This window comes from Cucurbita moschata, unplaced genomic scaffold, assembly GCF_002738365.1.
Source record: "Cucurbita moschata cultivar Rifu unplaced genomic scaffold, Cmos_1.0 Cmo_Scf00032, whole genome shotgun sequence".
Classification (NCBI taxonomy): domain Eukaryota; kingdom Viridiplantae; phylum Streptophyta; class Magnoliopsida; order Cucurbitales; family Cucurbitaceae; genus Cucurbita; species Cucurbita moschata.
In genome coordinates this window covers 1,025,827-1,052,651 of record NW_019268548.1, presented here as the reverse complement: position 1 = coordinate 1,052,651, position 26,825 = coordinate 1,025,827, and the positions used below count along the sequence as shown (strand labels likewise).

The 26,825-nt window shown below is 36.6% G+C and overlaps 4 protein-coding genes and 1 long non-coding RNA gene across 8 annotated transcripts; 4 read left to right on the top strand and 1 right to left on the bottom strand.

Annotated features, from left to right (window-relative positions):
* Nucleotides 1-307: 307 nt before the first annotated feature.
* Nucleotides 308-2,439, top strand: LOC111430149 (zinc finger protein ZAT4-like). Its single transcript, XM_023066328.1, has 2 exons — nt 308-693; nt 785-2,439. Exon 2 carries the CDS (start codon nt 847-849, stop codon nt 2,347-2,349), a length of 1,503 nt encoding a protein of 500 aa, XP_022922096.1. The 5' UTR covers nt 308-693; nt 785-846; the 3' UTR covers nt 2,350-2,439.
* Nucleotides 2,440-3,467: 1,028 nt separating this feature from the next.
* Nucleotides 3,468-6,917, top strand: LOC111430087 (zinc finger protein 346-like). The gene is made up of 3 exons (XM_023066232.1): nt 3,468-3,926; nt 4,737-5,225; nt 6,094-6,917. The coding sequence occupies exons 1-3, from the start codon at nt 3,615-3,617 to the stop codon at nt 6,646-6,648; spliced, it is 1,356 nt and encodes a 451-aa protein (XP_022922000.1). The 5' UTR covers nt 3,468-3,614; the 3' UTR covers nt 6,649-6,917.
* Nucleotides 6,918-7,549: 632 nt separating this feature from the next.
* LOC111429687 (putative SNAP25 homologous protein SNAP30) lies at nt 7,550-10,389 on the top strand. Of its 3 annotated transcripts, none has more exons than XM_023065628.1 (6): nt 7,550-7,846; nt 8,358-8,879; nt 9,039-9,132; nt 9,495-9,625; nt 9,718-9,815; nt 10,183-10,389. In XM_023065628.1, the coding sequence occupies exons 2-6, from the start codon at nt 8,385-8,387 to the stop codon at nt 10,280-10,282; spliced, it is 918 nt and encodes a 305-aa protein (XP_022921396.1). In that variant the 5' UTR covers nt 7,550-7,846; nt 8,358-8,384; the 3' UTR covers nt 10,283-10,389. The 3 variants fall into 3 exon arrangements, with proteins under 3 accessions (XP_022921396.1, XP_022921394.1, XP_022921397.1); XM_023065626.1 differs by having other exon boundaries at nt 7,556-7,846; nt 8,383-8,879; XM_023065629.1 differs by lacking the exon at nt 7,550-7,846 and adding an exon at nt 7,865-8,106 and having other exon boundaries at nt 8,383-8,879.
* Nucleotides 10,390-10,991: 602 nt separating this feature from the next.
* On the top strand, nt 10,992-11,922 carry LOC111430053. The gene is made up of 3 exons (XR_002708266.1): nt 10,992-11,300; nt 11,405-11,515; nt 11,593-11,922. It is a non-coding gene; the product is annotated as an uncharacterized LOC111430053 (long non-coding RNA).
* Nucleotides 11,923-12,077: 155 nt separating this feature from the next.
* LOC111430052 (DNA annealing helicase and endonuclease ZRANB3) lies at nt 12,078-26,081 on the bottom strand. 2 transcript variants are annotated; one of them, XM_023066177.1, is made up of 25 exons: nt 25,614-26,081; nt 24,845-25,063; nt 24,704-24,757; nt 23,975-24,110; nt 23,037-23,212; nt 22,307-22,380; nt 22,118-22,153; nt 21,923-22,013; nt 21,537-21,596; nt 20,703-20,892; nt 19,906-20,099; nt 19,322-19,423; nt 18,819-18,929; nt 18,460-18,525; nt 18,276-18,374; nt 17,346-17,609; nt 17,048-17,197; nt 16,861-16,968; nt 15,454-15,759; nt 14,630-14,817; nt 14,455-14,557; nt 13,451-13,596; nt 13,268-13,347; nt 12,695-12,870; nt 12,078-12,584 (listed from the first exon to the last, which is right to left on the bottom strand). In XM_023066177.1, exons 1-25 carry the CDS (start codon nt 25,953-25,955, stop codon nt 12,450-12,452), a joined length of 3,606 nt encoding a protein of 1,201 aa, XP_022921945.1. In that variant the 5' UTR covers nt 25,956-26,081; the 3' UTR covers nt 12,078-12,449. The 2 variants fall into 2 exon arrangements, with proteins under 2 accessions (XP_022921945.1, XP_022921944.1); XM_023066176.1 differs by having other exon boundaries at nt 24,704-25,063.
* Between the last annotated feature and the right edge of the window lie 744 nt (nt 26,082-26,825).

The following is a 26,825-nucleotide window of genomic DNA, read 5'->3' as shown; positions in this document are numbered from 1 at the left end:
AAACGAAAACATTTCTCATAAGGGTGTGTGGAAACTTCCTTAATAGACGTGTTCTAACACCGTAAAGTTGACGGAAAAAGATTTGATGATGCACGAGTAAGATGGAGAGAGTTGAACCAAAAGATCCAAAGTGGCAGTGGGGAATGAAGGAAAAAGAAAAGAATGGGGCGGAAAATGAAGAAAGAAAGTAGAAAAGAATAAGGAGCAGATGAAAGTGGTAGATGTGGGAAATTCCTTAAGGAAGGAATAGTTTTTGAGTATGGCAGTTAGGTTTTGAGTAGGTTCCTCAACCATCATGGCCCCATGGGGATGATCGCCTTCACCAATCTCAGCCGTCAGATTTGGGGAAGCGTAGAACTCTCACTTAAATACACGTGCTGCTTTCTCTTCTCATCCATCTCTTGCATGGATTTCTCCTCTAAATATAGTCAAGCTTACACTCTAAAACAGACACACAAACTCTCACAACACAACCTTCCTTACTTCATTTCCTTTGCTTTCTTCGTGTACCTATCATTAGTATCACAGGTTACTCATCCCACCCAATTCCTTTAAACCTCTCTTACCTTCTTCTTTCTTCTTCAACAACTCTAAAGGGAAGGTTAGTACATACAGATGTTTACTGGGTCTTCTTCTTTTCCACTTTTCATGCTTCGGATCTTGTTCTTGCTCCTCAATTCTTCAATTTCTGAGGTGGGTTCATTCATCTGTTCCAGTTTCAGCTAGGATTTTCTATGATCTGGGTTCTGTTTGTTTTTCTGTTTTCATTGGATCTTGTTTTTAGCGTTGAGAGATCAGGAACTGCTGCATCAATTCGAGCTCTTGGATTGATTTTGTTTCTTGTAAATGGAAGCTAATCTAGCATCAAGACATGTTTGCAAGCTCTGTAATAAGAGCTTTGCTTGTGGGAGATCCTTGGGAGGGCATATGAGGTCTCATTTGACCAATAACTTAGTTGATTCTGATGAGAAACATAGCAGAACAAGCCTTCAATTTGCTGATTTCAGTGCTGGAAGCGTATCAAACATGGAGGAGGAGGAGGAGGTTGATATGGAAGGTGGAAATCTAGCTGGGTTTGGTTATGGTCTTAGAAAGAATCCCAAAAAGACTCAGAAACTTGAGTTTTTAAGTGAAGAATCTTCACTCCAAGACAAGTTCTGCAGGGAATGTGGTAAAGGGTTTCAATCATGGAAGGCTCTGTTTGGTCACATGAAATGCCATTCTGAAAGAGTTGTTTCCAGTAGTCAAGAGCTGGAAGAACCAGATTCCCATATCACTGATGCTAAACAGAAGCTGGTGATGGATATCCAATCTGATAATGAAATTGAAGCTCCTAACAACAAGAGAAAAAGATCAAGAAGAAGAAGAACAGCCCAAATGGGCACGGAAAATTCAATAACTTCCTTCTCTTTTGCCACTGATTCCTCTGTTTTTGAAATCCAGCAAGAACAAGAAGTTGCCATCTCCTTGATGTTGCTTTCCATGGACGTGGGGAACTGGGTTGGTTTCAATTCTCCAGTTGAGTCCTCAGATAACAATTCAAAGTTTCTTGATACCCCATCTGCCGTTGAGAGCAAAACCTCTGTTTCCAATAAACTCAAGGCGAAGAAAATGGAGTCTGAAGTGAAGAAACCAGAGAAAAGTTCTTCTGTGTTTATGAACAAGGGAAAGATGATAGATCAAAGAAGTGGATCTAAATCTTTCCCCCCAAAAAACGACCAAAACCAAGCTAGATTCAGCTCTGATATGATCGCAAAATCCGGAAAGAAGACATTAGCAGAGTTTTGGGATTCAAAAATCTGCAAGAAACCCAAAAAGAGAAGCAAATTTGAGTGTGATATTTGCAATAAGATCTTCCACTCATATCAAGCACTTGGTGGGCATAGAGCAAGCCACAAGAAGCTAAAGGGTTGTTTCGTTGAGTCAGCCATGGAAGAAGACGAAGAAGAAGAAATAGACAGCGAGAGCAGTGCAGAAATGGCGATTTCTGCATACCCAACAGCCGAAAGCAAGCTTGCGAAAGGCCTCAACAATGGCGAAATGGGTTATCAGATTCCAAAAAAGAGCAGCAACCACAAGTGCCCAATTTGCGAGAAAGTGTTCGCATCAGGTCAAGCACTTGGTGGGCATAAAAGATCTCATTTGATCAGTGGATTAAAAAACAGAGCAACAATTCAAATTCAAAAACAAGTCCCAGAAATCAGGAGGTTTCTGGACCTGAATCTTCCTCCTGAACCAGTCGAAATAGAAAACAAGAACCACAATTTAGCATCATTAAAGCACCCATGGTGGGCTGCAGCTAATGAACACAAGCACGAGGCTCTTGTGAATGTGGGATTTCATATCTAAATTGATAGAGACTTGAGAGATTGTATAGTGATCAATACTTTCTGGGTATCATTTCATTTCATTAATTCTTTTCATTTTGGTTGAAGATCTTGTTCTTGTTCTTCTTGTTCTTCCTGTTCTTCCTGTTCTTCTTGTTCCTGTGGTATAATAAAAAAGATAATTGGGTCTCTGATCTCATTATTTTATCTTGGCATCAAAGAGAAATGAGTGATGCCTTGAAAAATGGGATTGGTATAAGAAAGTGATGAAGAGAGGATTAAAAGCAAGATTTAAGACGGCATGTGAGCTCAAAGTGGTTGTTTAGTCACCTACCCAAAACATCACAAACCCATCTCACTTTCTATACAAATGCAAGTGGTGTTGCCATTAATATCATATACTATACTCTACTAAATGCCCCATTTTAATCTTTTTTGGAGATGGAATTCCGACTCTACAAGAATAATTTCCTATTCACCTATATAAATTTAACCCTTTTAACTTAGCCGAGACGTATTCAATTTGATAGATAAGTCACATCAACTTCTTGTTACATGCGTCGGGTCTACTTATAACTCAACATTTAGTTCTGTGCTCTTTGAGGGCCTTTCTTTATCTATTCACGCTAAAAGGCAGTGAGTAGAGTTAGATCTTCAGATCTTCAGTTGAACGTGTGACTCACCAACAACATTAAACACAAAATTAAAGCAGAAAAGGGAATTTACCATTTTCTACTATTTATTTTCCCTAATTTCACTTAATATCCAATTTGAGATCACTATTTTTGTTTTATAGTGTTTATTGTATTGTGATTGTCCATGAGAAATAAAAAAATTAATAAAATTTATCAAGTTTATTTTGCATTATTTATTTACGAGGATGTTATATTCTATTATATAACATGGGTATTTTGGGGAAAAAATTAATATTTAATTTTTTAATGACATGAAAAAGTTAATAAGGTTTTTATTATGTTATTAATTTATTGAAATAAAAAAAATAAAATAAATAGACTAAAATGGACGAGAGGGTGATTGTTTAAGCCCAAGGGAAGTTATGGCGGGAGGCCCAAGCATTTGTTGAGCTGAGCCCTTTGTGTTATCGGTTTCGTAGTCCACGATCCACGAACGCTATGCAAAATCTTCCCGGCGCGAGGCGAGGCGAGGCGACGAGTTCCATCGCAATCTCCACCGTGTTGGAGAGACTTGAGAATCAGAAGTTGGGAGTTCTAATTCTGATCCTAAACTGAATTTCTGCTTCGTTTTTCCTTCTATTCCTCCGTCCTGATGTTCCATCAGCAGCAGCACCCTCCTCCTCCTCCTTCCTCTTCTTCTTCTTCTTCCGTGCCTTTTTATTTCCCTCCTCAGCCTCACATTGTGAATGGTAATCCTTCTTCTTTCGCTCATTTTCCTCAGCCTGTTTTACCCCCCGGAGTCGCTTCCGAGCCGGTCCTGCACCCTCCCGGCACCGAACCTTATTCCAATTCCGCCATATTAACCTCGACCTATGTTGGATTGGAGGGCCAACCGCAATTTTATGCTGACCCAACTGTTGCTTCTCATAATTGGGTCGTTCCGCAGTCTGACCCCGCTGGATTTGTGAGTGTTTTTTCTTTTTCTTTTTCCTTATTTATCTTGTTTCAATATTCTACGTGTCAATTTCCTTGTGTTTGGTGGTCTATCTTCTATTTAGTTTGGATTGTTTCAGGGTTTGTGGAGGCTGAGGTCCTTTTGTCTCTGTTATTTGATTCTTGTGTTCTTAGTGGGAAATTTGCGCGCACAAGACTGTGAATTGTTCTGCCGTATGAACTGGGTTCCCCCATCCCCACGCCATGGATTCCTTTTAAAATAAGCTTTGTTAGTAAGAAAGTGTGTGATACTAAATCATTTTGATGTTTCATTTTACATACTAAGTGGATGCTTTTGATATCTTTTTTCCAAGTACTTTTGAAAATTTGGTGTGAAAAGTGCTTTTTCGTGTTGATAAAAGTGATTTTGGCCATACCAATTCGATGTCTTTTCAAGCCTAGTCTATGTGATGATGTATCTTATTTATGCATATCATCTAAACTCTATTGCTTGAAAATTTTCTTAAGTTCTTTTGGGGCAGAGTCAAAAACTAAATTGAGCTTGGTCATGACTTAGACATCTGTCCTATGGTAATATGTTCAATTTTTCCATCCCCACGTTGTTTGAATTCAAAAAATTATTCTTAAACATAACATAAGTGACGATGGATCTTATTTTTGCGTCTACTATAAGCTCAATTGCATGAATGGAGATAACTTTTTTCTCACAACAAATTTTATGTGAGTGATGGCTTTATATTACAATCATCCTATGCATCAAGACTTCTCAGAAGTTCATGTCGAAGATTTAAAGAAATTTTTTTTTTGTCTTTTTGTGTAGGCATTCATATCTTTGCTTGAGAATCAGATAGCTTCCACGAGTTCTAATTCTGTACTGGAAGGCAATTGGGCAACTCAATCCTTGGCACACAATGCAACTAGGACGAAACATGTGAAATCCAAGTTCACCCAGCCTGTGCGATGTGAAGTTTGCAAAATTAACTGCAATAGTAAAGATGTTTTTGATAAACATGTAATGGGGAAGAAACATAAGAAGAATTTGGAAGCACAAAACAGTTCCTTGACGGGAAGTACTTCCTCTGATAGGAACATATATATGCTAAACCAAACGGGCAGTGTCAGTGGTCAAGTGGCAGAGGGGGCTCCGGATGTGCCTGCTGCTATTAAAGGTCAAAATACAAAGAAGCGAAAACTTACAGATAGTGGTACGAAAGCTGATTCTGCGAGGGTTTGTACTGTATGCAACGTTGTTTGCAATAGTCAAGAGGTTTTTGATAAGCATCTGAGTGGGAAAAAGCACGCAGCTCAGGTGAGTTACACTGGTGTTTTCGGCTAGTATAAACTGTGGTACTCTGGTCATCATTTGCTTTTTCTTAGAGTTTTTTTCTTTCAATACTTGTTTACTTTTATTTATCCCTTGAATATAAATACGAATGCATTATCTAGTGGTAAAAAAAGCATGAAATAGAAGTCATTGTCCATTTCCATGGGGTTATTGGAAGGTTTGCTTTGTTTCTTTTGTGATCCTTATTTTTTAGACAAAATACAGTATTCTTCAATCAAACGACTTTCTATCTATCCAGGGTTATTTCTTCAGATCTATAATATTGTCTTCTACTAGGTAATTATTGATAGGATACCCGTTAGTATATCAAAACAAAGGATTCAGAGAAGTATTTGGAAAAGCAAGGGGCAATGGGTATCGTTGAAAGTTTTTTGCCATATGTAAAAATAGATCCATATGTTGAATGGTACAAGGTGGTTGGGTTGTTTAATTTTAGTTTTTGTTCTTATTTCAATCTATTTAGGTCTTTCTGGCTATTATTCACCACCTTGGCATATGTATAGGACACTTCTGTTGCATCCCTTTCATCATTGTAGATGAAAGGTGTCTTCAATTAGGGGGTCTTAGTTGTGAAACATCGTTCCTCTGTGCATCGAGTCAGCTTAGTGATGATGGGTGCTTCCTTGAGTGATCAAGACTACGTAGTTGTTTGGTGCATGGTACTCTACTGATCACAAATCTAATATGCTATACAATCAGAAGCTGCTGCTATTCTTCTAGTCATTGTCAAGTGAAAACCATGAGCTTTGGTGGGATTTTGGCTACTAAGTTAGAGCTGTTGCTTTCTGGTCATATATCTCTTTATTAAAACTTCAACTTTCCTGCTGAATAGGCTGTCTTAACATCCCAAAATCCCTATGCTGCTGCAATCCGGTCTCAGTATGATGGCAGCTCGAAGAAGAAACCGAAAAAGAACAAGGTCGTTCAGTTTGCCTGGTGTGAGGTTTGCAAGATCAGCTGTAACAGCAATGAAATCTATGCCAAGCATCTATCAGGAAAGAAACACTTGAAGAACATAGAAAAAGCAGAAAAGGGATGGAGTGATGCAGGTGCTTCGAACGCTCTGCAATCGGCAACAGAGCCAATTATCGGGCCAACGGAAAACCCATCTACCAACAACCCAAGTAGTGATGATATACAGAAAACACAGAAGAGTTCAGCAGCTCAAACACCAGAAGATCTGGAGACGAAGAAACGCAAGATTGTGGAAAGTGGTACGGCTGCAGATTCTGTTAGAACCTGCAGCATTTGCAATGTGGTCTGCAATAGCCAGACAGTGTTTGATTCTCATCTGTCTGGCCAGAAACATGCTTCCATGATGAAGAAACAAGGTGTTTCTGGAATGTCAATGCTAGTTCCTCCTTTAGTAACTGCACTTCCTAACTAGTCTCGTCGGAAAAATCCATTCCGTTCTCGCACCAAATCACTGTGTATCTGTTTTCTGATGTTCCCATATGTTCTTCTCTGTGCTGTGTATTCTTCTACTCCGAGTTGTGGAGCTAAATCGTCGGTAGGGGGCGGAGGGATATCATAGATTTCTAATTACAGACAGTGATTTTGCAGTTGTAAACTAAGTCATAGATCATGCTACTTGGAAATTATGACCAAGTCTCTAATTCCTTAAGAAATCATATTCTGTGAAACTTGATCTATCAATTATATATCTCCTTCCACTCTATCTTGTAGATGATTATACCCTCAAACTTAAAATTTCACCAATCACCTTCTTAAGCTTATGAAAGTTTTGAAAAGTCTAAAACCGTAAACTTTGTTCAAATCAAGCTCCCGGATTATTGGATCCTTACGCTCGAACCTTAATTCTTGATACAAACGAATTATAATAAGAACTATGTAAGTTAGAATTTTTTCAAGTGGGTAAATTATATTTGTATATTTTATGAAGTGGGTTAAATTTTAGGTAGTTTACTTTCATATTCTAATTTGGGTACACGTTTGGGGCATTCAAAAGTGTCGTCCTTTATATATTCCTAAAACCCTAAGCTGCCCAACTTGCCAGAAGTCTTATTTGCCACCAACTGGATAATGGAGGATTTTTTTGAAAAAAAATATATGTTTCTTCACGTTGGCTGACTTTTTTCTTGTTTGACTTTCATTTTGTTTGAACAAGTCAACTTTTGTAATTTAATCGATTTTAAATTCCACTGAAATTTGTGCTTTGTTTTACCTTCAATCATGTCAATACATATTTGAGGGGATTTGATATGAATCGCATGATATTTATGTTTAAAAAAACTCACATTCGACTTAATCATGAATGGTTCAACAATGGCGGGAAATGGAATGAAGAAACGGCCATTTCTGGGAAGATTTTAAAATTTTATTGGATTCGTTGGATTTGTTTATTGATTCGAAGCGTTCCTCTACTTTCACGCCATTTTCCATGAGTCATTTTCTCAAACACTTCTTAATCCCCAAGTTGTTCCAATCCCGGCTGATCCTTTTGGCCCAGGTCTGCCTTTGACTCCTTCCCTCTTTCTATTCCCTTCTTTCCTTCAAAACCCACCATAAGTCTTCGCTGATTCATCAATTTTTCTCTTGATCGTCTAAGTTCTTGCATTCTGAAGGTACCTGAACTCCCTTTCTCTCTGATTCTATCTGGGTTTTCTCTTGATTTCTGAATGCTTGTGGGTTTCTCTGAATTTTTTCTTGTAATCGGCGAAGTGCCGCTCGCTTTCTATAGAAGCTGAACACTCGACGCTGTTTTTGCGTTGATTCTTAGTCTATTTTTGGCCAAATCTTATGCGATTTTCGAACGGATGATTTCACCACTTCACCTATGCGTACTGGGTTTCTGAGAAAATTGAGCGAAATGTAAAGAAATGGGGTAATTCTAGTTCCATTATTGATTTATCTCAGCGATGAGTTTGGTTTATGGATAAATTTCGCCAGAAACTGTGTTTTCGATTGCGAACTGTTTGATTAAATGCCATGATTCCTGTGGAAATATGGTACCCTGTTTTTGTTGTATTTGCCTGACTAACTTGATCGCAAACTGTTTGATTAATTGCCATGAGTTCTTATGCTGACTTGTGTAATTTGGATTCTTCTTTTTCATCGAATTCTTCAAAACCACAGCTGAATTCTTCGTTTACATTTCCAGAAATGTCACACTTTAGGAAATCCCCCATACGTTTTGCTAGGCACGGCTCATCCCAACCTGCTAATCCTGCTCGTTCCACTTCACAACCAATTGATTCCAATGATAATTTAGACAAGAGGCAAAAACACAAGTCCTCAAGAATCACCTCTTCTCATCAAGCAACTGTAGCACCTAATCCTAGCTCCAACCTTTTCGATGATCATCTCGAGAAAGAGACCGATTCTTCTTCACATTCTTCATATTCATGGTCATCAAGAAACAGATACAAGAATGATTTCAGGGACTCTGGTGGGCTTCAGAGTCAGACAGTGGAGGAGTTGGAGAATTATGCTGCTTACAAGGCTGAGGAGACAACTAACGCAGTCAACAACTGCCTGAAGATTGCTGAAGATATGAGAGAAGATGCAACCAATACCTTAGTTGCTCTCCATCATCAGGGTGAGCAAATCACTCGCACCCACATGGTTACTGCCGATATCGACAACGACCTTAGTCGGGTACGTGGGATGAACGATTCATCTTTGAGAGTAATTTTGAAATAATTAAAATCCATGTCGATACATGCCTTTAATCCTTCAGAACTGCTGTAGCTTTGCTAAGTCTTCAATTATGGATGCTTTTGGGTATTAATCAATGTTTAATGGTGTTGACTTCAGGGTGAGAAACTTCTAGGAAGCTTAGGAGGAATATTCTCCAAGACTTGGAAGCCAAAGAAGGGTCGTCAGATAACAGGCCCCGTTATCTTTGAAGGTAATATTTTCAAATTTTGTCACTAAAAGAAGATAATAATGTTAGGAATCACGAACCTCCCTCCATAGCATGATATTGTCCACTTTGAGCATAAGCTCTCATGGCTTTGCTTTGAGCTTTTCCAAAAGGCCACATACCAACGGAGATGTATTCCTTACTTATAAACCGATGATCATTCTCTAAATTAGCCAATGTGAGACTCCCTCCCAACCATCCTCAACAAAGAACGGGCCCATTTGGTTAGGGTTTTGGATGTCACTAACTGATAGAACCAGGAAGGTTTCAACTTTCCCACTAATCAGATGGATTAGGTAGATAACCAATGTATTTTAATGAATAAATTTGATTTGATTTGGTTGCAGGCGATCAGGCTGTGATAAGCAAGGGCAACCATTTGGAGCAAAGGGAGAGGTTGGGGTTAAGTCGGGCACCCAACCCACGGTCCTCGCGCGCCCCACATCCTGAGCCAACCAACTCACTTCAGAAAGTTGAGGTTTGTCTATTTACAGAAAAAGCACTTCAATTGGAAGCACTTTCCTCTAAGCATATTTGAAAATATTTAACAAGAGATTTGTTGTAAACCAGGTGGAAAAGGTGAAACAAGAGGATGCTCTTTCAGATTTGAGCAATATATTGGGAGAGCTTAAAGGAATGGCTGTTGATATGGGAACTGAACTAGACAGGTGCGTTGTTATGTTCTTAGAGAAAAGCTTCTTGTTTTTCATTTTCCATAAACGTTTACGGGTTAACGAATACAATTATATCTTCCGTTATTAAAAAAAGAATGAAATGAGAAACAAGAACCGAGAATGTTACTAAACGGGTTGAAATGCTAATTTTTCTTCCTCTGGAATCTAAACCCCTGTGATGTGGTAAAGGGAGGATATTAGACGACCAAAAGCCTTTGTAGCACTAGTGTTATACAAAAGTCATGGGTGAAAATTGGTCTGATGGTTCGGAAGAAACCTATTCCCTTCTCTGTTCCAAACATTCCTAAAAGTAGATGCATCTTTGTTAAATGGTTTTTGAATCTATGTTACTATATTCCAGACAAAATAAGGCTCTGGATAACTTGTTTGACGACGCGGACGAGATCACGGTTCGTGTTGATAATGCTAATCGGCGTGCTCGGCACTTGCTTAGAAAGTAGATTTGAAATTTGCAAGGTCTCCTCTGGTTTGGCATCAGCAAATATGATGGTATATGCTTTGACTGACCGGCTTTAGCTTCTTCCCTTTTGGTTCTCAGTGTCTTCCTCTCTGTCTGTATGTCTTGTCTTCATCCGAAAAGAAACATAAAATTTCCACTCTTCTGCTAAAAACAGTTGTGAAATGGTTTGGTTATTGCAAGCCCAATCTGGTTGATGATGTAATTTGCACGAAACTGCGTGTTTGGGGCTCTCTTAAATTAAATGGATATCTCTATTTATAACTTTTATATTTATTTTATTTTTATTTTAGGTATATTTAAACTTTTTGAATATCTATTTTAATTTATATACTTTCAAAAAAATAATAATTTTGGTAGTTATATTTCTTTGTTCTTAAAAAGTTATTTGAATAAGGTGATTGTGATTTCATATCTAAATAATATAATAAGGATATAAATGGTCGTTTTATAAGAAAAAAAATTAGAAAATTATGAATGTTTATCCACTAAAATAATTAATAGTTTAGGGATGAGTACGAAATTAAGCTTTTTTTTTTTTTTTTTTTTTTTATGCTTTTTTTTCTACACTCCTACGTCAACCTATCGATTATTTCTCCTAATAAATTTCAAGATTTTATGGGAAAGAAAAAAGAAATAAATAATAAATAACAAATTAACAAAAATTCGGATCGCTCCCTCACATATAGATGACAAATAAAAAATGGGTATATATTATATCTCGCGGTGGAAATGAACAGAGGTTCCGGCACGACGGAGCGCCGCCACATTACGAGGATGACTGTCTCCCTTACGGCCAATATTCAAACACTGATCGTTTACTGATGGCGAAAATCTGTACTCCTCCTTATCTATTGCATAAATTAAAGCCCTAGAAAAACCTTGGCCACCTGCCACTGCCACTGCCCTACGAAGACCTAAGCTAGTAATTCCTTCTTTGTTTTAGGGTGCTAGCTAGTCCATTGATACTGGTCCTCTCTAATTTTTACACATCCATTGAAGTCAGTTTTATTCTTTGCCTTGATAATTTGTCCCTTTTAATTTATTTTCGCCTTTATGTGTTACGTTTAGTTTTAAGCTTTCAAACCTGCTTGATCATCCTCAGATTGGTCTTCTGCTTCTTGAGTCTTTGTCCATTGTTGCCCATTTTGCTCTGTTCCATCCTGAGAATCAACAAGTTCTTCGCGGGGGAAAGAGCCCTACCATACTCTACAAGGTTAGTATACTGCCAAACCGATCCCATCCCTAGTTTCATATTCGGATGAAATTGACGAATGAGATTTGTGTTCTTAGGTGTGCGACCTGCCGTTCGTGTTCTTCAGCGACCCCGAACTGATGCCAGTGTTGGCTAGTACCCTGGTTGCTGCTTGTTACGGGTGTGAGCAGAACAAGTCCGTTGTTCTGCAGGAACTAAGCATAGACATGCTGCTCTCGTTATTGAGATCCTGCAAAAATAATCCGCCAGTGTCAGCTGTGCAATCCAATTCAACACAAGAACGATGAATCAAATGAATGTAACCCAAATGGTGTTGAGTCTCCCAGTAGGAAGGCCGACACTACATAAGCAGCCATCCATCCAGGAAGAAGCAAGCTACCTTTCTTTGATTCACCTTCTCGGGCAGGGAAGAGAACGAAAATAGGCATTTGTTAATATTTTTAAAAGGTGCATTTCTAGATAAAGAAATTGTTTGTGAACAGTATTTATTGCTTTTAATAAAATGAAGAATCTAGCGTTTATAAACTTTTTAAGAGGCTTTGGAACTAATACTTCGAAAATGTCCAGAATTCAGACCAATCAAGCAATTACATTAAATAGATCTAAGTTACAAGATCATGTTACAATTCTAATATGGGAAGAAGCAAGCATCATTGACTTGCAAGTTCAAACAATGGGTAAGGTTGGAATTGAGCAACAAATTGGATCGTGCATGTGGTTACAACATACAGCACATATTTTCCAGCCGGTCAAGTCCGGGGGAATGCAATTGGCCGCTACTTCCTTTGGCGCATGTATTGCAGCTGGGTTTGAGTCGCCAATTCGGACTGTAAAACACACACAAAACCCAACCATGGCAGACAAATATACAACAATGTGGAGCGACGAGAATTATTTTGCTGTTTGAAGAATGTAAACCAAAATATTTTGACCTCTAAGCTGCTGTGGACTCTTCGGGACCCGCTGTATTATTGTCCAAGCAGTCGTCTTTGGAGTAAGCACTTCCAGGAACCTTCACTAAGATTAGCTGTTCATCAAGTACATTCTCTTGCGCATTGTGCACTCGATTCTGTGATTTGTTTCGAGACTATCAGCTATTTTTTCACAAGGTTCCCTTTAATTTTATAAGGTAAATTTGTTAACTAAACTACGTAGAAAACTGATACAACAAGCACAAACCTGAATGTCGTTATCTATCCTTTCAGTATTTTCACTTTTCTTGATATCAGTGATAGTGTCTCTAAGTTGCTTCTTAGCTTTGAGCCGAACTAATCGTCGTTCAGCACGTTGCTCAGCGGTAACATCAAAATGACATGCCACACACAGGGTCCTCATATTCTCTAGCCTGCATTCACCTTCAGTGGTGAACATAACTCAGATTAATCAGTCACCACTAATTCATATACCCAGTAAAAAGACCAAATAGAAGACTGAGAATGCAAACTATTTAGTGCTTCAAATGGTTTGGTTATTATAAAACTATAGCATCCTGAAATTATTCCTGGGCTTGAAACATGGACATGCATGCATTTCAATTCTAGAAATGCCACTACATTATGGAGACATGAGTATAATTATCCATAATTCTCAGCTTACTTTGACTACTGATATTGAGATATTTAAATGTACAGCTTGGAGATGAGCATGTTGGGAATTAGCCCATATTAGTCATACGCTGTATAATTTTGAAACCTAAAAAAAAGCGTAAATACGATATCTAATACATAAATTTCTAGGTAGAATGTTCCATACCTCCACCTCGGTAAACAGGAACAATGTGGTCAGCATGCCACGCGTTGCCCTCAGTTGGATTATTAACAATCGTTTCAAGCCTTCCAGACATGAAGAGATAATGTCAGAACTCAGAAAATAGAAACCACTCTTTGTTATTCACTGCATACTTGCCTACCAAATAATTTGAAACTATAGACTTACAAATTTTTCCGGCTTGTCAACTTAGGTGCTACTTTCTCAATATAATCGCGCCGCATCTCCACGGACAATGGTCTTATGTGCTTTACGAGCTTATGACAGTCCAAATGACAATTTGAGCAGACACCATGCTCCATTTGAAACAGTTCCTGGTAGTTCAAGCAACAAGAATCATATGAAAATGAAGGAAATGGCATACAGAAACTAGTTTTTTTTTTTTTTTTTTTTTCTGACAGACACCAGACCTTTTATTGAATCAATGAAATGAGACGAATGTCCAAAGATACTGGACTGAACCCCAAAAAAATCAAACAAGAACCACCGAACCCAAACCACAAAGGCAAAAGAGCAATCAAATTTCAACAATGAATGCTTTGGGAATTGAAAGGAGGAATTTCACGCATCTTGAGACTAGAGGCTTCAACAAGAGGAAAAAAATTGCTAGGGATAGATGAAGGAAGAGAATGGGGAATGTTTTTGTGACTTTTTTGAAATAGAGATACTAAATCATCACTAAAAGAATCTTCAGCACCAATATCATCAATAACAGTTTTCATTAGCTGAAAAGTAGATTCCACACAATGGTAAATTATAAACTATACATTCCCCCTTTATATATGCATGACTGTAGATATTCAGAATTCAAAAAAAAATCATGATGAAAGTTGGACTTTAAAAAACAAAGACACGCACCACATATCATTATTTTGAGGTGCAATCTTTGTCGAGCCTCAACTCTAGCTTAAAAAAATTGTCTCGCCAAATCATCATTTAGAAAGTTTAACAAGATATAAAAGAATTCATATATCTTATTAGTTATTATCAGTTGGATGACCTAGCATAAGGGTTCTTGTGCAACTTGTCGTCAGGCCTCAACCCATGCGACTTGCACAAACACGTGTCTTACTAATAGTTGATTAGCATGCCAACAGACATTTTACTCCACTAGATACACATGTTGAACTGTAAAACATTGGTGGAAAAACATGAATGATTGATATTCTCACCCGACGGAGGGATGTGCTACTAATCCTAACGCGGTATTCTTCATAACAGCCAAGATTACAGAAAAGATCTTCAAAATATTCAGGTGTCTTTGCATTGATGCCCCTGAAAGTTGAGGAAACAATTGAAGTTTGATCAAAGAATTTACAACTTACAAAGATAAAGAAATGGACTTACTGGCATGGTGTTTGACAAAGTTTACAAAGAGGTTCATCTGTCAGTGTCCAACCCTGAGAATATTCTTTCTTTCTTTTTCCAGAGCCACAGCACAATTGGACCAGTTTCCATACAGCAGAAGATGGTAATGGTCGGCTAATGTCATCGATTGGTGTTGTCCGCCGCAAACTCTTACCCTTCAACACTCCCTGCATAGAGAGATGCAATTATAAATGTTGATATAGTCATGATGGACTCATCCCATTCTGAACTGAAGCATCCATACTTACTAGTTAGCTATAGGACATAAGAAAAAAACAATATCTTGCCCTATGACCACTTTGTACCAATTAAATCAAGGGTAGATATTAAGCACCTCATTATACTCGCATTGTATCATAAGTCCACAAATAAGAGGCATTGTAAAATAAATAAATGATAAATTAGCCTTACCAATTGGCTAATTCCAAATTTATATCTAGCTCAACCGTTTAGTACCAATTAAATTAGGGGCTATATATTAGGCACTTCATTATACTCGTTGTATCATAAGTCCACAAGTAAGAGGCATTGTAAAAAGATATAAATGATAAATTAACTCTAAATTTAAACAGGATAAAAAATCAATAGTACGATATCTAGCCTTCTTATATAGGAGAAAGACTCGATGCATAAAAGTAAATAATCAGAATAAGAAAATATAATTAAGGATTACACCTAACATATTTGCAAATATAAGATGGAGTAGCTTATTTAAGCAAGCCAGACTACATGAAAGGGAGTAGGCATACACTGAACTACATCTTGACCCAGGAAAAATCTTACTCAAATTAAAATCAACATACATCAGCGTTGTGGTTGATGCTTTCCTTCAAGTAGCACAGTTCAATATCCAAAGGAAGTTGCAGTGGTTTTCCATATAACTTTCTTTGCTCAATGGGTCTCAACTTACGCCATTCACTGAGAAATTCTTGAAGAGCTAGTTTGTAGAGTGTGGCGTCCAAATTGAAATCTGTTTTTTCACTGTCATCAACAGAACAGTCTATCAATTCAACTTCTTCTGGTCGAAAATTAAGAAACAGTGGCCTTGGTCGCAAGTCTATCCCAGGAATGCATCTATACAAGTGGACCCTTCCTGTATACTGACTAATCTGAAAATGAAGGTAGATCATTTTGCTATCAGTTGTCAACGCAAGATCCAATGCAGCAAGAATAAACTAGGGAAGCAGCAAATATGTTGGATATAACAGCTCTTGTCAAACCATTAAATGGAATGCTGAATCTGGTAATAAACTAATTTTTTTATCTGAGGATATAACTATTTCCAGTCAAATTTGACCGATCTACCACCATGAACATGATATTGGACACATCGAAGAGAATTAAAAATCAACTATGAGTCATTGTCATAAGGTCCTAAATGCAAAAATAGATCGACATGTCATTGTCAGCAAAGTTTGATCTGTTTGAGAAGAATAGAACCACCAACCTATGGATTAATGCGTTTAAACAATCTCTGCCAAGCCCACCTCAAGAGAAGCTTAAGATAATGTTAACCATGACTCTGATCCTAAATTTCACGGTTTCATTCTCCCTTTAACAATTATAATCTTGAGCCGGCTTTTTTTCTTTTTGTAATCTTCCTGGCTATGGATTTGACTTTCATTCCCCTCTTTGTAGAATTTCTATATTCATTATTATCTCCGTGGCCAGGGTTTGACTTTAATCCCCTCCTTTTGTAAAATTTCATTATTACAATATTTGTTTCCCATTATTCATTAAATCACTGATCAACCTAAAAGCTTAGGTCGATAGGTTAAAGTAAATCATATCAATCTTTAACACTCCTCCACACTCGTGGGCTGAAATTTTGTAGAAGGTCCAACAAGTGAAAATCAATATTAATTAGGGAGAAAATTACATTACTGGGGTTCAAACATAGGACCTTTTGCTCTGATACCATATTAAATCACCAATCTAACCCAAAAGCTGAAATTTAACTATATAGATGTGTTTAACTATAAGATGAGAGAGCACCCATGCATCATAGAATGGCAAACTTTTCTTAATGAAACTTCTGATGAAGAGAGTACATCCCCCTTTCTTTGGAAAGGCATTTTAATGCTTAAATATCAACAAAGTTTTGAGCCGAGTAATCAATATGAATGAACAAAAACTTGAGCAGTTTCACTTGTTGGCCAGAACACCCATGTTATCTAAAAAAAATCAATTATTAAACACAACCGAAGTACCTCAAATCGCAGAACATGAACATGGTTCAAGGAACTTTTTTCAGGCTCAGTGATCAGATGGGGTTCACCATTATCAACTTTTGATGTCCCAGAACATAACTTCTCTTCCTGCATTCTGAAAGTCATTAAAACTCTACAGTGAAGATAAGACATACAAGTGTCTTGAGAATTCCTATCAGCATACTACCTTCTGTGCTTGATCCTTTTCTCCACCTTGCTTTTCCAATGGAGGACAGGAAGAACTTTCAAGACTTCTATTGTCAACTGTAGTAAGATTCTCTTCTGATTTTCCCATCGAGAGAGAATCATTGTTCAGTTGCCCGGACAACATTTCACCCTGTACTAAGAAGGTATATTTAATATCTCAGAAATACGAACTCTGCAATAGAAGCTAAACTGAATATTGAAAATATATGTGTTGAAATTTTGAAATTGAAACATGCAAGTAGGAAGCTTATTCCTCCTTTTACTCGATGACAAATTACCTTAATGGCTACTTGATCTGTTTGAGTTGTAATGTCGATGTCATCATTTTGGACAGGTGGATAATCAGTCTTAGCATTCAATTCATCTTTTCCTTCAACCTTAAAAGAGCCATTCAGCTCATCATTAACTTCAACCTCCAAAGAGCCATGGCCTTGAGCTCTCGCCATTTTGGAGGAGAGTTTAATGCATGTTGCTGAGTTCATCTGACTCTCAGAACTTGTACCACTTCTGCCACATGCTTCTAGATAAGAAACACGTTCTACCTGTTCATTATCATAAATGAAATTTCATAGCACATTTTGACTTATGATCAGATTGCTTAAAATAATAAATGAAAACAAAACCAAGAAAAGGGGTTATTCTATACCATTTTTCTTCTTTTCTTTTTTTTTTTTTTTTTTTTTTTTTTTTTTTNATTTTTCTTCTTTTCTTTTTTTTTTTTTTTTATTTTTTTATTTTTTACTTATGAAACTATTTCGTTGAATTGAAGGTAACAAAATAACAGAAGGGAGTCAAGAAAACACCGTCCAAGTGGCATATATAAACATGTTGGAGAGATTACAAGAAAGAAAGACATAAAGAAAGCAGAAAATAAAATAGAATTGCAAATGATGGCATCCGTGAAAATATTTCAACATAAAAGTGTCAAGAAGATTGATAGGCTACATACTAATAGAAGCTTTTAACAAAACACTTGGATAATAGGTTCACTAAGAGCCCTTATCATATCAACGCCCCTTCCGCAACAGACCACACTTCCTACATGGTTGCCTTTATTCATATGATTCGAGGCCAATCTCAGCGGGAAATTATAATTTCTCAAGGAGAAGGTTGAGAAAAGAAGGGTTTAGAAAAGAAAACAATGTCCTGAATTCAAACATATATATGAAACATGATTCATCATATTATGTAAAAATATAACAATGTACCGCTATTTCTTGAATTGCATCATATTTTCCATCAGTAGTTGAGGTAACGCAGCGCAAACTCTTGTTCAATTTTCGCCAATGAGACTCATCTATCGTATCCTGTGTAACATAAAATAATCAGCAAGAGTAGTTAATATGATTCTTGGCAAAAATCATTCACATATATTGAAAGCATAATGAAAACCTTAGCACAGAAAATGTATATGTTGACTGCCTTGGTCTGCCCTCGCCTGTGAGCTCTATCCTCGGCCTTCATGTCAATCAAAACATACATGTCATGAATAGTCATAGATTTCAAGTACTTGAGCGGAGACTCAAGAGACATGTTCATAGGTGAAACGTGACAGATCAAGAGAGAGAGAGGAAGGTAGAGACGGGAGAGGGTTCATACGTTATCTCCATTTTCTAGCACTTTCTAATGCTTATTTTATGTACGGTTTCTTACTTTTTTTCAAAAATAACAGTTGCCAAAGACATGAATATAAAAATGGGTTTGATGAAAGTAATTTTTTAGAGGTTAAGAAGAAGGATGAGTATCCAGACCTGAAGCATCAACGACGGTGACTGAGGCAATTCCAAAAACACAACATTTTGTGCTGAAGAGAAATCAAGTCCAACTCCACCAGCAGTAATACCTATGATAGCAATTTTAACCTGGTGCATGGAGAAAATTATTGTGGTCAATATGAGCATGAAGTTATCTTAGTTTATTTGATGATTAGAAATAAAATAAACTTTAGTTCAACATTTGTGTTCTACCGAAGACATTTTACTTTCTATGTATTCAAATGTTATGGACAAAAGTAATTTTTCCGATTTCAAATTTATGGATTCCAACTGCAACCAAATGCAGTTTCAAGTTCAAGAAATACTCTATTTTCTTTTATCCTTGTTTTCAAGAAATTCAACTATTTCTATATGAAAGTTGCATCAATCCCCATTTGTTAGTTATTCTAACATTCAGCAATTGTTTCACACTGGCTATATGAGAAAAGCACGACAATGTAAACAATGAATGTGAAGGTTACACAAGAATAAGATCAAACCTCGGATGACGACTGGAATAACAGCACAGCTGATTGCCTGTCTCGAGCAAGAGTTGTGCCATCAATGCGAACAAACTGGATTCCCTTTTCACACATGAGTTCCTATGGGAAATCAAATGACGAAAGATTTAAACAGAAAAAAATAGAAGCCTGAAGACACAAGGTGTGCGCAAAAAATTGGTATGCCACTAGTTGCCAATGTGAACTTACGCGTATGGTAAAGCAACTCAAAAAATTGAAGATGTGAATTTAATTGAAGCTGATGTCTTTATGCAAAATAGAAGGAAAAAAAAAAGCATTTTCCGGAAGAAGTAACCAGATACAAACAAGAAATTAAAAGAAAGCTTCTGGAGCAACTACATCAATTCCATTCAGAAAAGCATAAACATATGGTAAAGCTCCATTTACAATATAGACCTCCTATAAACAACATCGTCAGTTCTCCATAAGTTGCACTTTACTGTCTAGTGAAACATCGTCCAATTTGTGGTATTTGCAACCAAAAACTTGGAAAAGGTCTGAATAACAAGCGAGCAACTTCACAGTAGCAAAAATTTCATAGAAGAAATTAGAGAGAATCTCACTTGTACTCCATCGAGAACTTTATGATGATGAGCAAAAATGATCATCTTTTGGGAATCGGTCTTCAAATCCAAGTCCATCAAACCATCTGCTTCAGAAATAATTGGATGAATAGAAAACCATTCACGAAAACCAGATAGCTTTGCAACACCCAGTTCATGAAAGGAAAGTTTCCCAGTTCCGCAAGCTCCACCATCTGAAAAATCGTGGGAAAAAATCAATGAAAAAAGAGATGGGAAATCCAAAAAGTAGCTGAAATGGTGCTCTTGCACAGTCTTTCATCTCTTCCACATCTCACTTTAGTATGTAAAAATATATATAATTTTTTTTTTTTTTGGTAGTCATACCCAAACTTTAGCTTCTTGGTGGTGCAGTAAGCATAAAAAGTCTTTTGTAATTACAGCTTGTCTATGATACAATCAAACTACAGAAAAAACAACCGAGTCCTGGTGATATATGATGATTCTTTTAAAATACTTTCTACAAACTATATTCCATGGTACAACAAAAGTGAGTTACTCATTACCTCATACAACAATTTTTACATACTAAAGCCACCAACATTGTCATTCAGACAGCAGCCAGCCAAAAGAAGAGCAATGTCATCACAGATCTAAAACAATATAATATGATACCTGATACACGTAAATTTCAACCGGAAAAACAACTTTTAGTGCACACAGTGTTTTTCACTACAACACAGGTTGAATATCAGATATGACCAACAGGAATAATTTCTGTATTAACAAACTTAATTAAGACAAAGAAAAGCAACAAATAAAGAATAATTCATGCTTACCATCAGGTTCCTCTTCCCCCAAAATATCGTCTGTACTGTTTTCAGCAGCATTTCTATCCTGATCACCATTGATCACGTCCCTAGTAGCCGCCTTTGCTCCAACTATATCAGAACTTTTCAACAACAATCTTATGATCTGCCTGCGTTTGGGTGGTAGTTGAACCAATACATGCTCTTTCAAACGTCTTATCTACAATGGAAACAAATAAATTAACTAATCAAGAGAGGTGCAACGATTTCAAAGCGAGGTGCTAAACAAATTAACAACCATTGTTCTTTAAAGCACAAGGTGCATAAAGCACAATTACTTTGTAGGGTTTAAGCATGAAGCGAACATAGAAATTAAAAAAAAATTATTTATATTAAAGATATGGTATTATGGATAATTAGATATGAAAAATCAAAGAAAAGTTTTAGGCAACAAATTACCTATTTCTTCAAAATTTGTAATTATTAAAAACTGACAGAAGGTGCCTACAATTATGGCCTATCTTTTAAAGCAACACACACAGAAGCGAAGACTCTTAATTGCATAAAATTATCTAAGAAAATGGAAATAAAAATAATAGAAATTCTCCCATGGATAAAGAAAAAATTCCAAGTGCAGAAACAAAAAGGGCTTTTACCAAGGAAGACAACTTATTTGCAGTCGCTGACTAAAAATCTTACTACGATATGGATAATTTTTCTAATCTCAATCCCAATAAGCACAGTCCAGCATCCTCCATATTTGCCTAAATTTAAGATGATAATATTCTTGAGAGAAACTAATGATCCAGCAATATGACAAGTCTGTGTCCTCATACATAAGTAACAGAGAGAATGAGCGCACACCATAACAGTTTGCTTGAGCAGCACATTCAACTCATCTAATCGAATGCCTTTCGAGAAGTCCTGCAGCAGAAATTCCATTGAAGCTTAAACTTTGTAACCTTAAAATGAAACGTAGAAATTCAATGTAAACAAAAGCCAGGACACGGTTGAAATATAAAACAATACTTCTGATCGCTGATGTTCTTGTTTTTCTTACTTCTTAGGCTAAGATTCACAAAAATATTGTATTATCCAAAAAGGACCAACCATTTTAGTTTTTCCTTTCTTTTTGAACCTTTCCCACTTCATTCACAATAATTTTTAGACAACACCACGTGCAGATTCTTAACAATGAGAAATGGGAAGATAGAATGCTCTTCAACAAACATTCCAAATTCAACTAGTACCTTAAAAGTTTTCCCCTGAGAAGTACGAACAAATTTGACATCGCAGTAAGTTTTTGCAAACTCATACTTGGTCTTTCCCAGCAAACCAGGCCTACAGTAGATACACAATTGAGCACATGAACTACTGACATAATCAGATGATTAGAATATGTCATTCAATTCAGATCTAAGATGTAAAGGCTTAAGAGAGCTTGCCATAGCATGTCTATCTGATGAAAAATGTCATATGGCCTATGATCACCTAGGAAAAAAAGTGAGATGATAATGAATAGAAACTAAAAGGAAAAATATAAGATATAATATGATAGACATATCCTGAATGAGAAAAGACATCATTTTCACAAGACCATAAAAGAATTCACTTGGAGAAATCCACGATGCAACCTTGATAAAGAAGGAGTTCCAGATAGAAGAATAATATGCTGGACCTTTGTTGCTAAATCAAGAACTGCCTTTATCTGAGAAAAAAAAAAGCAAGAGGTTACAACACATTTCCCTATGCAAGCATATTAGTCCTTTGTCTTAAATTAAAAACCATATATCATAAATGAAAAAAACAATAGAGGAACACCACACACAAACACATATAAATCTCAAGGCAAAGGAACCCACTACAACAAAACAAGGCAATTACAAGAAGTGACTCCAATTATTACAAATCAAAACAACAAGAAACTACAGGTAATTTCTATATGCAACGCCCAAGACACCTCTACACCCTTGAAGGTTCTCTTGCTTCTTTCTAGCCACGCATATTAATCCATGTTGCATGAATCTTCTGGGCACGAAAGAATGTAGCTTCCAAATCTACAGTGAAGGTGCTATACAACACACAACAGTGATTGAAGGAACTACATAATCATAATGATGTAGCATAGGGTTCTGTCCCCCTTTTACTTTTATAAAATAAAAAATTATTGGAAATTTAAAAAAAAATAATAATTTAAAACTACAGGTCTGGAAGAGGAGGAGAAATCCTCAATCTAAACTTTTTTTTTTTAATAAAAAAAAAAGGAAGTGGTAAAAGAAGAAAAGGAAAAATCACCTTCAAGAAGAATGTGTGCAATAATAACATAGTTATACCCTAATTTCTTCATAAAGCATGAACTTTTACCTCTTCTGATTCAGATGACTTCTTGGCACATCTTACGTGATGAGATTCATCAACAATCAATAAAGACCACTTCTGCTGAAGAATGCTCTTACATAAACGGTGAAGCATCGTATATGATATTACCACCACTTTCGGGAATTTTGATAAATGGCAAGGATTGTCCAGATGACCGAAAACTGGAAATAATAAATTGCTAAGTTGTAAAAAAATACAATATTCACATTATACATGAACATTAGTAATGTGAAAACAAAAGTTATTAAAGAAAATAAGAGAACCAATGGTTCGAACCGCATTTTATTCTATTCTTTATTATTTTTTTTATAAGAAACATGAAACTTTTCATTAGAAAGGAAGGGATCATTAAAAAAATGTTAGGAGGGAAATACTTCCAAAAAGGAGGGAAATGCGGCATCACTTCCAAAAAGGAGGGAAATACAACGAATTCCTCCTATATAAATAAATTGTTAATGGTGTAGTAAAAAAAAAACGTGCAACTGAAGGTTGTATAGTGGACAGTCTCCAGAAAACTGCAGAAGCCATAGTAACGGTTTGATGACAATTCCAAACTATAAATTAGATTTTTAAATATATTAATGCCACCTAAAATTGAATTCAATCTATATCTGAGAAATTATAGCTGCTGAACGCAACCGATCTCTTAACATGCAATGACGGTAATAGTCTTATACATATCTACAAGTACAACCATGGATCTCACTCTAAATTCTAAAAACATCAGACAATCTCTCATGTAAAGATATAGCTCATTTTGATATTTTATATTATATCAATAATGATCAGTTGAACTTTTTAAATTAAACAAGGGGGAGTATCAACAAACGAACTTTTCTAGCTTGACAAGATCAGTACTGTTAGAACAAAGGGTGTCAAATTATTTAAAAGGAAAAAAGAAAAGATATACAAGAGTACAATACCAAGATGAATATCAGAAGGCAAACAAAATGGAAGCCAACGCTCTAGTTCTTCAGCCCAAGAAAAACGTAAAACAGCAGGGCAAACAACGAGCATTGAACCCTCTTCATCCATGAGGCAGCTAGCAATTGCAATAGCCTGTAGACAATCAAGCATACAGACAGAGGTTGTTTATCTACCTTTGTGATAGCAGAGACGGTAGATGCACAAGATGCTACCTTGATTGAGATCAAAACTTCTAAAATATATGGATGAGCTTCGTAAATAAACAAAATCGATATCATGATTAGGCTATGTGCTACACACAGTTGTGAGCATGCGGTGTTAATGGAAATAGTTACAGCAGGAATAGTAAAAGGATGCATGTCAGCACCGAGAAGTAAACAAGGAAGACCTGTTTGACCTTCCCTCAAAATCCCTTTCAAGGTTATTTGAGAAAATCTATATGTGTCCATGAGTACTCAAGTCAGCTTACACGTACCTCGATTATTCTCACAAAACAACTACCAAACCCTACTACATTTGATTGTCAAATAGTTTCTTGGTTAAATGCGAATGTGAGTGTGGGTGACTCAATTGGAAACCAGATACTCAATCCATGCCGAGAAGATCATTTAACAAATAGAATTATGTAATAGAAAAAAGGACATGCCAATAGCACCATCGACTGGAACTAATAGATAAAACAGTAGATAAGAAGCGCAGAAGTTAATTTGTATATAATTTAGTACCTGCAGTGTTTTCCCAAGACCCATTTCATCAGCTATCAAACATCGGCCACCCCTCTGCAAGCCAAATCTTACACCATCAAGTTGGAAAGGTAAGAGTCTATTCAGTAACCGATCAGGTAATTTCTGCATTAGTTCATCGACCTTCTCATCTGACAGATGCTCTGGCCTGCATGGCATCCATCGCCCTAAAGTAAATGAATGTGAAAGTCTCTCAACCACATTAAATGTAGTCCATGGTATCTCTTCAACATCGATGTCCTTGGAGTTCTTTAAACATTTCAAAACAGGACAATAGTCCCTCAGCTTATAGACACAAGCCTTCCCTCCGCCTATAATTTGTGTGTAGTGAGAATGAGTGACCTGAGAGTATAACAAACGGATGTCAGAATTATTAAAAGAACTCAAACGTTCTAAACACAGATTGGTCAAAGATGTGATGTAATTAACTCGGACTTCAAATGCAATCAGACTAGGAGCGAGAGAGAGATTTGCCGCTCATATTCCAAATATTGTCAAACGGGCAAATTTCAAGATTTCAAATTTGATGCTCTGCGATGTGATCCTTCAAATTCTACAGGTAGTGATTTCAAAGTTGGTGATATATTCATAAAAAATAAAATTGAATGAAAATATAGTCGAATGAACATTGTAAAGAGGGAGAGAATTAACAAGGAAAAAAATTAGCATTCATCCTCTCTAAGATGAGCAGAGGAACTGGGTAAAACCGGATAAGCCACGTGATCAAGAAGGAAGAAAAAAAAGCTACTATAATCACAAGTTTCCCCGTTGAATACTAATTTAAATGAAAAACGCCTACAAAATCCAAACGGTATCACGTTTCTCCATTGAATTCTTATCTTAGAGACGTGCAAAACAAAGACGGTGATAAGAAAATTCCAGAAACTCATACATTGAATAGAAATTCGCTCAATTTCCTGAAGCAATTCTCCTCTCCCGGGTAAGAGTATCCTTCCACGGCTTCCGGCGTGATCGAGAACGAATCAGGGGAGGAAATTTCCAGCCTTACTCGAAACCTTTCAGGCAAGTGGGTATTGTTACAGGATAATCTTTTCGAACATTGGACTGCACTGGCAGCACTTGGCTCAGTGGAAAGCTTGCGACATTTGAAAAGCTTCCATGGGTCCTGGCGTTGTAGTTGGCCATTAGAAGATTCAACCAGTGCTTTGCGTTTGGCTATGGCAGCTAAACGGTTTGCTTCGGCTCGCTTTCGTTGCTCTTCAGTGATATCCATGCAGCAACACTGAGAGTGAATTGATTTAGGGTTCGAACGAAGACGAAGGTGAAGAATGGAGGAAATGCAATTTGAGTGACAAAAGCGCGGGCAGATACGGAAGGACGAACGAAGGAGAAAAATGCGCACGCGTGTCGTTCGGCGCCTGTTGATACGCGCCTTAATTTTCCTATATTATTTCTTTTTTAAAAACGATTAGAGATGCTGACGGGGCTGGGACAGGTAAGCTTTCCGTTTCCATCCCATCAATTATTTCCTTTCCAATTAAATTCTCTATTTATTGGTTCGTATAATTTTTACGTTATTATTCTTTAAAATAGTTATTTTAAAATTCTAATTTAAAATATAATATTTATAAGAAAAAAACGTAGTAAATTAATATTTTCATGAGTATTATTTAAATTTACGGTCTTTATAAAATTATTTTTATATTAATCAGAGCCGAGACGAAGACAGAAACAAATAATATAATCTCGTCGTGTCACCTCATTTATTAAATAGGAGAAAATGTTTCCATTTCCTGTTTACATGGGAATCCTCCTCTCGTTCGGGTGGGTTTCCGGCTTCTTGCGGGACTTGACATCTCTAGGAACGATTTTGATATTCATTATTTTTTACCTGTGTCTATTTGTAATACTTTTTGCTTGAATATCATAGTATAAGTAGCTCGGTGCTCTTTGGGAGATAGATGAAACCAAATGGATAAAAAGACCTTACGTACATTCTCACAAACGATCAATAGATATGAATGCTATAAAATTAAATAGGTTTTTTTTATAATATATGGGATTTGTTGCATGAATTTCATAGGATACGTTCGGTTTCCCTTTTTAAGGTTGCTCTCTTTTAAAATTCTAATCTCGAGAGAAT

Coding starts and splice junctions, on each gene's coding strand:
- LOC111429687 (XM_023065628.1), top strand. CDS start 8,385: ATGTCACACTTTAGGAAATCCCCCATACGTTTTGCTAGGCACGGCTCA. Junction 9,133..9,494: donor AGGCCCCGTTATCTTTGAAG/GTAATATTTTCA, acceptor ATTTGGTTGCAG/GCGATCAGGCTGTGATAAGC. Junction 9,626..9,717: donor ACTCACTTCAGAAAGTTGAG/GTTTGTCTATTT, acceptor GTTGTAAACCAG/GTGGAAAAGGTGAAACAAGA.
- LOC111430087 (XM_023066232.1), top strand. CDS start 3,615: ATGTTCCATCAGCAGCAGCACCCTCCTCCTCCTCCTTCCTCTTCTTCT. Junction 3,927..4,736: donor AGTCTGACCCCGCTGGATTT/GTGAGTGTTTTT, acceptor CTTTTTGTGTAG/GCATTCATATCTTTGCTTGA. Junction 5,226..6,093: donor GGAAAAAGCACGCAGCTCAG/GTGAGTTACACT, acceptor CCTGCTGAATAG/GCTGTCTTAACATCCCAAAA.
- LOC111430052 (XM_023066176.1), bottom strand. CDS start 25,955: ATGGATATCACTGAAGAGCAACGAAAGCGAGCCGAAGCAAACCGTTTA. Junction 16,969..17,047: donor AAAAGGATCAAGCACAGAAG/GTAGTATGCTGA, acceptor TTCAGAATGCAG/GAAGAGAAGTTATGTTCTGG. Junction 12,585..12,694: donor GGATAGATAACGACATTCAG/GTTTGTGCTTGT, acceptor AACAAATCACAG/AATCGAGTGCACAATGCGCA.
- LOC111430149 (XM_023066328.1), top strand. CDS start 847: ATGGAAGCTAATCTAGCATCAAGACATGTTTGCAAGCTCTGTAATAAG.